The sequence below is a fragment of the Peromyscus californicus genome, unplaced genomic scaffold, assembly GCF_007827085.1.
Source record: "Peromyscus californicus insignis strain IS unplaced genomic scaffold, ASM782708v3 Scaffold_4__1_contigs__length_199733344, whole genome shotgun sequence".
NCBI lineage: Eukaryota > Metazoa > Chordata > Mammalia > Rodentia > Cricetidae > Peromyscus > Peromyscus californicus.
Window position 1 is genome coordinate 196,630,861 of NW_026294562.1, and position 13,774 is coordinate 196,644,634.

The following is a 13,774-nucleotide window of genomic DNA, read 5'->3' on the forward strand; positions in this document are numbered from 1 at the left end:
ACAGAGGCATTGAAAATATTTAAGAGAAAAAAGGTGTATTTAATTTATGTCACTATAAAGAAGATGGGCTGTATGAGAAGCTACTAGTAATTGATAACTACTTACAAAAAAGGGACACCACTCTTCTTTAAGGTTATAGATTCTGAATTGTTACCCACATTCCATTAAATTCCCCTATAACCTGTAAATACAACCATCACAGAATATACTCAATGTGTATTAAAATGTAAGAAGAAGAGATAGAGAGCACAAGTTGGGAATTAAAAGGTGGAGAAAGTGAGGAATGGAACACGAGGAAAGAAGGCTGAGTTGGAGCCACACAGGTTATATGTGCATATAAATTATAACTGAAATATCTAATAAGGAAGGTGTGTATTATAAATATAAAAGTATTCACTACAGAGCTCATACTTCGTTATCACTGAGAAGAAGAAAAGTGATGTAGATAACAGTCCTGTTAACAGATACAGAGAAATGGGTTAGAATTACAGACATAACATCAACTTGGACAAAATATCACCTTCATTTTTTACCAGATATGGAAAAGTGCATGAAGTGTCCAGAAAGTCATTATGTAAACACAGAGAAGAAACACTGCCTACAGAAAGCTGTGAGTTTTCTCGACTATAAGGACCCTTTGGGGATGTTTCTCACAACCACAGCTCTGTGCTTCTCTGTACTCACAGCCGTAGTTCTTGCACTATTTGTGAAACACAGGGACACTCCAATTGTCAAGGCTAATAATAGGACCCTCAGTTACATGTTGCTCATCACACTCATCATCTGTTTCCTCTGTTCCTTGTTCTTCATTGGCCATCCCAACACCACAACCTGTATCCTGCAGCAGATCACATTTGGAGGTATTTTCACTGTGGTTTTTGCCACTGTGTTGGCCAAAGCTATCACTGTGATTATTGCCTTCAAGGTCACTTTTCCAAATAAAGTGGTGAGGTGGTTAATGATATCAAAGGCTCCAAACCTTATAATCCCCATATGTACTCTGGTCCACCTTGTCCTCTGTGGAATCTGGCTAGGAACCTCTTCTCCATTCCTGGACAAAGATGCTCATGCTGAACATGGACATATCATCCTTGTGTGTAACAAGGGCTCAGATTTTGCCTTCCATGGTATATTGGGATATCTCTGCTCCTTGGCACTTGGAAGTTACATTATGGCTTTCTTGTCCCAGACACATTCAATGAAGCCAAGTTCCTATCATTTAGCATGCTGGTGTTCTTCTGTGTCTGGGTCACATTCCTCCCTGTCTACCACAGCACCAAGGGGAAGGTCATGGTGGCTATGGAAGTCTTCTCTATCTTGGCTTCTAGTGCAGCCCTCCTTGGCTTCATTTTTGCCCCTAAGTGTTATATTATCTTAGTAAGGCCAGATAAGATCTCAGTTCTTCGTATCAAGAATAGGCCACATTCTAGAAGGAATAACCCTCCCAAAACCTAGTTCAAACTTAAACATAGTTCTTATGATAACTGATGAATTTCAAAGATGAAGTCCAGTTGATATCTATTGCAAATGTGTGCTACACCAATATAGTATAGGTTTGATTCATTGAGCTATTATGTGTTTAACCAATTGTATTACAGGTTCTTTATACTGGGGCCAATGGAGTTATCCATGCTTAAAATCAAGGTTGTATTTTCATATGAGCAGGACCTCAGGATACATCTGGGCTTATCTGAAAATTTATGTAAATATCATATTATTTTGAACTCGTAGAGACTTGTCTACGTCTGCCTCTGCTCTTCTGGGATTAAAGATGACCAGTCCCAGGACCCTACCATATTCTTCTCTAATATATACTATTAATATTTACGTTACTGATTTACATTGTTAAGAGCTTCATGTATATTCTCTTATCCACTTAATCACAGATTGTTTTAAATTTTGAAAGTGGATTCTAATAAATTTTATGTTGTCTTCCAATCTCTGTGATTTAATACGTAGATAATAATTTTATTTTATATTCAACTTTCAATATACCAGATTTTTACACAGGTTTCAATCTGTTTCTTAAGACCTCAAGGCCCTTTAGTAAATTCTCATGCTCCATTTGGGCTTGAGTGATTATACTGAAGAATACAGGATTTTCAAAATATGAATGTAATCTTTTATGAATATAATACTTCATTAGTCATTGCTTAATATATTGCCTGCTAAGTTGTAATGTAGACTTAGTAAGAATTATATTACCCAATGTCAAATGTCAGACACTCAGAACAAGTAACTAGGTCTAATAATGTGGAGGACCCCTTGCTTATTTAACCTCTGAAGACATATGTCACATTTCCAACTGTTTTAAGTCTTGATGAATACTCCCACTTTCTCTTTAAATCTAGACATTTACACATCATTTGTCTGAATGCTTCTTTGAATTCATTGCTTTTCCACGAATTGATATGTATTCTTTATCTAAAGTCATGGATAGGTTACAACGTGCAACTTTATTATTTTACATTTCTCTGGAATTCTTCACCAGTTCCTAAAAATACATACAATATATTATGTAAAATATCTTCCATTTACAAATATTTAAATAAAAGTAAAATTATATAGAACTGTTAGACCTTTACTACTGTGAGTTTTATCCTTGTTGTGGTAACTTCTTTGCTTTTATGTCTATATATTTGTCTAGGAGGGTTTGCAAATGCAGTTGTTAGCTGTAATTGAACAGAATTCCTGCTGGTCAAAAGGAAAATTATGCCTAATTATAGGAAATAAATGAACTACCAAGAGCTAGTGAAGTTTTGGATCTCAGAGGAGAAACTGTAACTACCACTTCTCTAAAGCAGCATAGCCCCTAAAGATTCTAAATACGTGTTCCCATTCATACAGCTAAGTCTATTCCTCATATCTCTTTAAGGACATGTCATGTTGAAACAGATGCATACAATGATCAAAAGCCACAGCCAATCAAAATGAAGAATTGTGGATCCCAGTTCCACCTGATACATTTACAATAAATACTATTGCCACTCCTAAGTTTCAGATTTCACTGAGGAAGATGAAATAGAAAGAATGTAAGATCCTGAGGACCAGGGAGTTTTCTTTGAGACTATGTCTCTTAGGAATGCCATACATTGTCCATACAGGCACAGAAAGTCTGATAAACATGACTTCCTGAATATGAGCTGAACTAGGACCACAACTTTTGGCATTCTGATGTGAATGGGAAAATCTCATGGGTACTTAACCATACAAAAACTGCAGTGTACAAAGTAATGCTGACAGAGAAAGAAAAAGTCTACCATTGGGCAGAGCAAACAAAATAATTTCTAAGACGAAATGGTGTTCATAGATAATCTAGGACTATATATGTACATATACATATATGAGAATTATATATATTATTTCAATTAAATGCAAAGGTTATTTGTGCATATAAACATAAGTTGTATGTTATGTATCATTATTATTATATATACATTTATATTCCTAAAATCTACTCAAACACACATATATATAAATATGTAATAACAATTATAAAAAAAACAATTCATGAGTTTGAAAGAGAGAAGGAATGGATAAACAGGAGCGATTAGTGAGAGAAAAAAGAACAGAAAAATGATGTAATTTTGTAGCTAGAGTTTTCCTGCCTGGCCCACAGTCAGGGCAAATCTCTCTCACCTGCCAGTCCCACAGCCGCTCAGACCCAACCAAGTAAACTCAGAGACTTATTATATTGGTTACAAACTGTATGGCCATGGCAGACTTCTTGCTAACTGTTCTTACAGCTTAAATTAATCCATTTCCATTAATCTATACCTTGCTGCATGGCTCGTTGTTTACTAGCATCTTCACATGCTGTTTGTCTCGTGGCGGCTGGCAGTGTCTCTCTGACTCAGCCTTCCACTTCCCAGCTTTATTCTCCTCCTTGTCCCGCCTTTACTTCCTGCCTAGCCAACGGCCAATCAGTGTTTTATTTATTGACTAATCAGTAACACATTTGCCATACAGAACATCCCACAGCATAATTTCATTATAATCTCAAAAATAAAAATGTTTTTCTATTCATTGGCATTCAAAATTTTTATATGCCATCTAAGCTTTTAAAGTTGGTCCTCAAATTTCTTTACTAATCAAGTAATTAGATATGTTCTGAAATTACTCTGAAACTTACATCAATCTTACATTTAAGAGTTGTCCCAATATAAATGATGAAACAAATTAATTTATACGTCAAGTACAATGAATGAGTGGAGATATTTCTTCTTACTCTCAGGTTTAATCTAATAGTAAAAATTGAGACAAAATTTCCTTATAGTATAAACATTTTATGTTTTAGAAAAATTGTGAGAATAATAATCTGTTTACTTTACTATGGGATAGGTCAGCCTAACATTCTACAAACATCCTACTGCTTTTTCATAATGAGCATCTATAAAGGAAGTACTTTGCTTCAAATCAAAAGTAATTTAAAACAACAAAATCTGTATTCTCAAGAATGAAAGTACCATAAAAAGTTTTAAAACATTTTTGTTGCTAAAAGTCATTCCTAAGGGAAGCCATAGCTACATCTAGCCTTCTTCTAAGGTACCATTAAGAATCACAGTCTCAAATCCTCTAAAATTCATGCTGTGTACCAAATCCATCTACTGGACTTCATTACAGAATATAGATGAGGAGTTCTTAACAATGGAGTGGGGACTCCAACCCAACTGCCTGCACATGCAAAGTCTATTTCAAAGGGGATTAGGGCTCTTAGACACATAGACAATACCTCCTGTCTAATTTTCCTGAACACTCTTTCTCTCCTTCTTTCCTTTCCCTCCTCTCTTTCTCTATCCATCTTTAGTACACTCTCTCTGTCTCTGTCTTTGTCTCTGTCTCTGTCTCTGTCTCTCTCTCTGTGTGTGTGTGTGTCTGTGTGTCTGTGTCTCCTTTGTAAGGACACATGCAGATGTGACAGTTGTTAATAGTAAACTCACTCAGCTTCAATGATCTTTTGGAAGGGAACTCAGAGAAAATTCCCAAGCAGGTAGTTTGTTGACATGGTATTCCTCTTGTTTGAGCTGGTTTTGAGCCTAATTAGAGATGTGTTGGTTACCACCAAGATATTTCTTTCACTCTAGTACCCATTGTGTTACTATGACATGCAGGTCATTGATAAGGTCCTCAGCCCTATAAAAATAACTACAGACAAATGAGTAAAGTTGGGATAATGGGAGGTAGCACTCTCCAGAGAGTTGTTTAAAAAGTGTTTGTTCAATGCCAAACACTTAGTGCCGTAAATATGAATATTTGTAATATTACATGTCCTCAGTATGATATATTTAGGAATATATATGCAAATCCAAATATGCATGTGATAACAATTAATCAAGAAAGAAACCTTCAATTGGAAGAAGATCAGAGTGTGACATAAAAGGAAAATTTAAAGAAAGGTAGAGGGAGGGAGAAATATTCTTTTTTATTCTTTCTTTCCTTGTTTCTTTCTTTCTTCTTTATTTTATATCCTGGTTGCAGTTTCTACTTCCTCCTTCCTTGCAGATCTTCCACTCCACCTTACATCTTTTCCCAAGCATAAATCCATTCTAGCTCATTTTCTGTTCAGGGAAGGGCAGATCTCCTATGGATGTCAACAGAACATGGCAAATAGTAACAATAAAAATAAGCACCTCCTCATTTATTAATGCTGGGCAAAGCAGCCCCATATGAGGAGTTTGGATCCAAAAGTCAGTAAAAGAGCCTTTTATTGGAGAAATATTCTAATTAACATACTGCCTCAAAAATAAGCAATGACAAAAGAAGGAAGCTGTTTGAATCAGAGTTTAGTTACTCCAGACAATTACATAAATGGAATGCTGTATTGTCCTTTACTGTTATGCTGAAAATTACAGTAGGAGATTGTTTCCCCAATCAATAGTTTAGCAGATTACCATTTCTAGTAATGTTCTGAACGAAGTAGCACAAAGGAGCATGGCAGAAAGGCTCATTCACTTGTGTCAGAGTGTTCTCTTTTGTTCTATCTAACTTCACTTTTTTGTGAGAGTAAATAGTACCTCTCACTGTGTGGAACTAACAAAGATGCCTGATAGATATCTAATATTTGTTAAGAACATTAAAGCTTAGAATCAGAAGTGAGTGGGTGATAAGGTGGGTGATCACTGTTATGAGCACAGTGGACTGGAGCAGAGGCTGGCAGGGTGAGTGCAGTTCAAAATAGGCATAAGGAAGTTAATCCTACCAAAGATACTTTACAGAGAAAAAGATAAGCCCAATGTGATTTCCACTGGAGGTAAACAATTTATGTATATTGGCACTAGTTACTTCTTATTTGGATGAAAGAAATTAGCTGAGATGAAGCACTTAAAAGACATCAATCTTACCTGGTTTAATGTTTTCAGAAATTTTATACCATTTTGGCCTATAAAAAAATAACAGCAGTATCTTGCTGAAGAGAACTTGTGGTATCAAGTCCTCACATGGGACATGATGAAACAAACACTGTAGTTTGGAATCAGAAGTGGAGATTACCTTCAAAGTTCGGTGGTAAGAATAATTTTAATGAATAAAAGTAAAAATAATAATTTACATTCCCTCAAAGGTCTAAACTCTAAAATGTTTCATCGTCTTCAAAATTCCACCATAAGTTTGGGATGCTGATGCCTAAAGTGCAAAGATAACAGCATAGATCAGGACAGACATTAATCTGGAATCTGAGGGATACTTGTGGATCATCGTCTCCAGTTGGGTAACCCCACCTTTCCACATTGCTACAGAACAAGGTGCCTATATCTCTGCCAGTATCCATTTTTATGTTCATATTTCTTCAGATTAATTCTCTCTACATGTCATGTCCTCTTAGTGCCTGCTTGAAGGCAATCTCAGTTTACCATACAATTCCTTACAGAGTGACTTCCTGTGGCTTCTCTTATGCTTGCCAAATACATCCATGGGAAAAATGCTGCAACACTCTGCCCCTGCTCAAGCTATAACTTGGAAAACATATAGCATTTTCTGTGAGTTCTAGGTACTGATCCATATAAGTATTTCCCTGCTTAGGTATTTCCTAGCATGTAACTCTCTGATCATCATTTAGTCCTGTTCCACCTATCTCCAAGGACATTGCATTTTCATATTCTTGAAATTTCTAAGTGTGGTAGCCTGTCATCAAGAGATGTTTGTGCTTATTCCTGTATAGAACATAAATATTCTATTTGGTGGTGTTAATTTCTGTCCCAGTTACAAATGTTTGGCAGAAACTCTGTTTGCAAGTTTGAATTTCCCTCACTTTCTTTTTTAGCCAATATCCTGCTTTCATGTAATTTATTTTAATTTCTGTTTTTCTCTGTTGTCTTGAATCAGGACAGTGTTCAGCTAGCATTACATGTCTACTGTTTTATAATTTTATATTTCCATTTCTTTTTAATTCAGTGTCACTGATTTTCTCATAACAAGGGCAGAATGTAGTGAAAATTCTTTTATCATGTTTCATGATGGCCACAGGAATGTCCCTCTGTTGAGGTCTTGGCTGTGAATGTCTAGAAAGCAATGTTCCTCTCACAGGTCTTTCATGAGTTTGTTAAAAGACACCTCTTTTCCTAGAAAAGACAATTCATTTCTTCTAAACAAATTCACTATTCTACTCTCATTGCTAAATAGAGTTGAAAGAGAAGTCACCACTTTTCCTACCTGTACAGATTCACTAGGCTCTCTCTCTTGGGCTTTCCCTAAATTTTGGTCATCTCTACTCAAGGGACATTGCTGATATATAACATACATCAAGACCAAGGTTAAAACTCAGTCACTGAGCTGGTTGGTGGTGGTGCACGCCTTTATTCCCAGCACTCGGGAGGCAGAGGCAGGTAGATCTTTGTGAGTTCGAGGCCAGCCTGGTCTACACAGCGAGATCCAGGAAAGGCACAATCTATAGACAGAAACTCTGTCTTGAAAAACCAAAACCAAAACCAAAAAAAACCTCAGTCACTGTTTTCTTTAATGCTTGTTCCCCTAGTAACTATCCTAAAAATTAGCTGATTATGTCAACCCTGTTCAATTTTTCCCAAAATGTCTCCATCTTGTATTCTGAAAATGTGGCTAACATCCACCTATTTATGAGGCACTTTTTCTTATATATTCTGTTTGGGATTCACAAAACCACTACTGCTTCCTTACCATGATCTTCTAGAAGACCTAGGTGGTGCAGAGTCTCTAATAGAAATAGTCACCTTTTTTTAACACCTCCATCAGGACTGCCAAACACCTATATTCTTTGGTCCCCTCATTTCCTGCTGTTCCCATCTCACTCTTCTAAATTATTCATGAACAGATTTCACTGCACCTCTGGGAACCTGATGCTCTTCTCTAATTAGTATCTATTCTACACTCTTCATAGTCCTATGTCTTATCCACAAGTGCATGTCCTCCAGTGACTGAAGGTTCAGTGAGAGAACCTGACTCAACACTAATCTGAACATCTATGGGCCACTGTTTTTGATCAGGATATCAAGAGAACATGCCCTGGAGTTTAACAAGCATTTTTGAGAAAACTTCATATTCATTCCCAGACTGAAATAGATCCATATATCACACCCTTTACAGGCACCAATTCAAAATGAGCTAGAGGTTTCACACAAAACCTAAAACACTGAAACCTTGGGAAGAATATATGGAAAATACACTTGAAATTACAGATAAAGGATGAACTTTATGCACTTCAACAGCATGGGAAATTGTTTCAAGAAGCAGCAAATGAGAGTATATGAAATTAATCTCTTCACAGCAAAGGAAATTATATTTCAGAGAAGACAAATGACACAATGGGTAAAAATCATTGCAAACTACATCATACAAGGTTTAATACGGAACATATGTAAATAAATATGAAAAGAAAAATTATGGCCGGGCAGTGGTGGCACATGCCTTTAATCCCAGCACTCAGGAGGCAGAGGCAGGCGGATCTCTGTGAGTTTGAGGCCAGCCTGGCCTACAAAGCAAGTTCCAGGAAAGGAACAAAGCTACATGGAGAAACCCTGTCTCAGAAAAACCAACAAACAAACAAACAAAAAAACCAAAAAAACTATGAATACAAAATTTCCAGTCAGTAATCTAAATAAATGAACAGATAGTTCTGAAAAAAGGAATACAAAGGACATTAAACATTGCTTATTAATCTTCAACATACAAAGCTATCAGAAAAATTTGAATTAAGATCACCTGAAGATTTCATTTTACACAGATACAAATGGGTATAACAACAAAATAAATGAGGACAAATGGTGAGACTGAGAGAAATGAGGAATGATTATCCACTCTGCATGTGGGTAGTAATAGGTACAGTCACTACAGAAATCGGGGTGAAGGATTATATTTTATTAAGAATAAAAGTACTAGCCGGGCAGTGGTGGCACATGCCTTTAATCCCAGCACTCAGGAGGCAGAGCAAGGCGGATCTCTGTGAGTTTGAAGCCATCCTGGGCTACCAAGTGAGACCCAGGAAAGGCGAAAAGCTACACAGAGAAACCCTGTCTCGAAAAACCAAAAGATAAAAAATAAAATAAAAATACTGAATCACCAACTATAGGAATTATATGCACATACCCAAAAAACACTTTATAAAACTTCAGAAATACTTGTTCATCCAGATTCATTGCCAGTCTATTTGCAATATCAAGTAACTAGAATCCATTTAGATATCCATCAAAATAAGAGTAGATAATGAAAATATAGTGTAAAAACAAAAATAGTCTTTTAAAGTTGGAAAAACAGTTGATGAAATTTGCCAAAGAATAAATCGAATTAGAAAGGTGTATCTCTTTAACTTGAAAAGATGTGTTGCATTTATTTAACTATGTAAACAGGTATGTTGCTGTTTTATGTTGCCTTTCTAGGGTACCTGATTGATCTAATAAGAGGCTGAACAACTAAGAGTGAGAGAGGAGGTATAGTCAGGCCTTCTGGGCAGAGACAGAATGTAGGAGGAGGAATTTAGGCTTGGGGATGAAAGAAAAGAGATGCTAGGAAGACACCAGGGGCCAGACAGACAAATATGGAGTAAGCAGGAAAGTAAAACATACACAATGAAAGAAAAGTTAAAAGCACTGAAGCCAAATGGAGATGAGTATAAACTAGTTAAACTCAGTTATAAGTGCTGGTGGTATAAGCCAAAACTAAGGCCAAGTATTCATAATTAATAATAAGTCTCTGTGTCTTTATTTGGGAGCTGATAGGCAGCTCAAAAAAATTTCAACTTTATATGGTAAAACAAAATACCCAGAATAGCTAATAGATTCTTGTACAATAAAGAAACCTCAGGAGGCACCACAATCCCTGACTTCAAGCTCTACTATAGAGCTACAGTAATAAAAACAGCTTGGTACTGGCATAAAAACTGACATGTGGACCAATGGAATTGAATTGAAGACCCTGATATTACTCTGCACACCTATGAACATATGATATTTGAAAAAGAAGCCAAAACTGTACAGTGGAAAAAACAAAGCATCTTCAACAAATGGTGCTGTCATAACTGGATGTCAACATGCTGTGGAATGTTCTGTATGGCAAATGTGTTGCTAATTAGTTAATAAATAAAACACTGATTGGCCATTGCCTAGGCAGGAAGTGTAGGCGGGACAAGGAGGAGAATAAAGCTGGGAAGTGGAAGGCTGAGTCAGGGAGACGCTGCCAGCCGCCACGATGAGAAACAGAATGTGAAGATACCGGTAAGCCACGAGCCATGTGGCAAGGTATAGATTAATGGAAATGGATTAATTTAAGCTGTAAGAACAGTTAGCAAGAAGCCTGCCACGGCCATACAGTTTGTAACCAGTATAAGTCTCTGTGTTTACTTGGTCGGGTCTGAGTGGCTGTGGGACTGGCGGGTGACAGAGATTTGTCCTGACTGTGGGCCAGGCAGGAAAACTCCAACTACAAATGGCGTCCAACGTGGTGGCAAGAGTTTCCACCTAAAACCTGAGAAAAGATTCTAAAACGGAGCTAAAAACAGTTCCTAATTGTCTCTCAAATGAGCGGCAGCTGCTGGTTTGAGCTACTGGTGGGTTCCTAGCGTGCGTGCTCGACCTGCCTATGGCGGGAATGAGGCCTTTGCAAGTGGCACTTTGAGCTGCATGGTGGATTTAGCCTTTGCTGGTGCAGAGCAAAGGGGGAGGTTTCTGGGCTACACGCTGCTTGGCTAAAAGCATAGACCCCCGAAAGCTCCCAGAGCTGGCGGTAAACCATGGCCATGTTGGGAAGCTGAGGTGGGTGGATCCAGCAGCCACAGCTGCTGCAGTTTAAGGCAATAGATTCACAATAAGACAGATTCAGATGTAATAGTTTACAATGTGTGTAAAAGATACGTAGGCTTGAAAGAGACAAAAAAGATGATATATAGAGTTATAGAAACAAATACATAGTTTTAAAAAATAAAGTCTTTAAAGAGACAGTAAAGGTAGTATAAAAAATAAGCCACGTAAAAATGGATATTACACAGAGAATCTGCATTGTGTTGTCTTTGGGACTTTTAACTGCAGAAAAACATTTGATTGTAAAAGCTGTTGAGTTATGCCAAAATGTATATTTTAAAGGTACCTTGAATTCAAAATTTGGATATAAGGATATGTTACTTTGGAAAGGAGACTCTGCTTTTGTTTCCACAGAAAGCCAGAGGCTATGGATTTGTTCCAGATTAAGACACATCAGGTTTGACCAGCCAAGACCCCCTGAAAGGTCTCCGATGACACCATGGCCCAGATGATCCAACATCCAGAATGGTTTGAAGGCAACTGGCTCAGATGATACACCCTCATGGACTATTCCATAATCCTAAAATTTTCTTTGTTTCCCCATAAGATACAGTGCCCCCCTCCAGCAGGAAGTAGTAAGAGAAGCTACGCCCAAATTCCCAAATTGTATGTAATTTTACTTTGTTAAGGTTAAAACCTTCCTTTTGAAAAAAAAAGGGGGAAGTGCTGTGGAATGTTCTGTATGGCAAATGTGTTGCTAATTAGTTAATAAATAAAACACTGATTGGCCATTGCCTAGGCAGGAAGTGTAGGCGGGACAAGGAGGAGAATAAAGCTGGGAAGTGGAAGGCTGAGTCAGGGAGACGCTGCCAGCCGCCACGATGAGAAACAGAATGTGAAGATACCGGTAAGCCACGAGCCATGCGGCAAGGTATAGATTAATGGAAATGGATTAATTTAAGCTGTAAGAACAGTTAGCAAGAAGCCTGCCACGGTCATACAGTTTGTAACCAGTATAAGTCTCTGTGTTTACTTGGTCGGGTCTGAGTGGCTGTGGGACTGGCGGGTGACAGAGATTTGTCCTGACTGTGGGCCAGGCAGGAAAACTCCAACTACAGTCAACATGTAGAAGATTGCAAATAGATCACTAAACTTATATCCAAGTGGATCAAAGGCCTCAACATAAATCCAGTTACTCTTAACCTGATAGAAGAAAAAGTAAGAAGTAGTCTTGAATGCATTGGCACCGGAGATCCCTTCATAAATATAAAACCAGTAGCACAGACACTGAGAGCAACAATTAATAAATGAGACTACTTGAAACTGAGAAGCTTTTGTAGGGCAAGGGACACAGTCAATAAGACAAAACAACACCCTAAAAGAAACTAGATATCAAAATACCTAACAGTCCAATTTAGAAAAATGGGCTATAGAGCTAAAGAGAGAATTCTCAAAAGAAGAAGCACAAATGGCTGAAAGACATTTAAGGAATTGCTCAACATCCTTAGTCATTAGGGAAATGCAAATCAAAATGACTCTAAGATACCATCTTACACCTGTAAGAATGGCTAAGATCAAAAACACTGAAGACAGCTTATATTGGAGAGGATGTGGAGCAAGGTGAACACTTCTACACTGTTGGTGGGAATGCAAACTTGTACAACCACTTTGGAAATCAGTATGGTGGTTCCTCAGAAAATTGAGAATCAACCTCCCTCAAGACCCAGCTATACCACTCTTGGGCATATATCCAAGAAATGTTCAATCATACCCCAAGAACACATGCTCAACTATGTTCATGGCAGCATTATTTGCAATATCCAGAATCTGGAAACAACCTAGATCCCCCTCAACTGAAGAATGGATAAAGAAACTGTAGTACATATACACAATGGAGCACTAGTCTGCAGAGAAAAACAATGACATCATGAGTTTTGCAGGCAAATGGATGGAACTAGAAAATATCATCCTAAGTGAGGTAACACAGACTCAGAAAGACAAACATGGTATGTACTCACTCTTAAGTGGATACTAGATATAAAGTAAAGGATAACCAGACTGCAACCCACAGCTCCAGGGAGGCTAGCTAGTAAGGAGGACCCTAGGAAGGATGCATAGATTGCCAGGTGATGGAGAAATGGATGAGATCTACATGAGCAAACTTGGGGTGAGGGGGGATAATGGAGTGTAAGGGATGGGGGATGAGATATTAGGGGAGCAGGAGGTTTGAGGTGGAATGGGAACAGTGTTGCAGAGGAAGGTAAGAGTTAGCATGATAAATGAAGATGCCATGGGAAATGGGAGTGTAGTGGTACTGTGTTCCCCAAAATATTGTGTACCCTAATAAACTTATCTGGGGTCAGAACTACATATAGAGGCCAGAAAATGGTGGTACACATGCCTTTAATCCTATCCCTTGGGAGGCAGAGATCCATCCAGATCTCTGTGAGTTTAAAGCCACACTGAAAACAGCCAGGCATGGTGACTCACACCTTTAACCCCAAGAAGTGAGCCTTTAATCCCAGGAAGTGAGGGCAGAAAGCAGAAAGGTATATATGGTGTGAAAACCAGGA

The 13,774-nt window shown here is 37.8% G+C and overlaps 1 protein-coding gene across 1 annotated transcript in view; it reads left to right on the forward strand.

Moving 5' to 3' along the window:
- The first annotated feature begins 538 nt into the window (after positions 1-538).
- The window catches only part of LOC128124322 (vomeronasal type-2 receptor 116-like), a 51,315-nt gene continuing 38,079 nt past the window's right edge, over positions 539-13,774 (forward strand). Inside the window, exon 1 of the mRNA XM_052760470.1 lies at positions 539-951. Coding sequence (XP_052616430.1) covers positions 539-951 — 413 coding nt within the window. The remainder of the gene's footprint in view (positions 952-13,774) is intronic.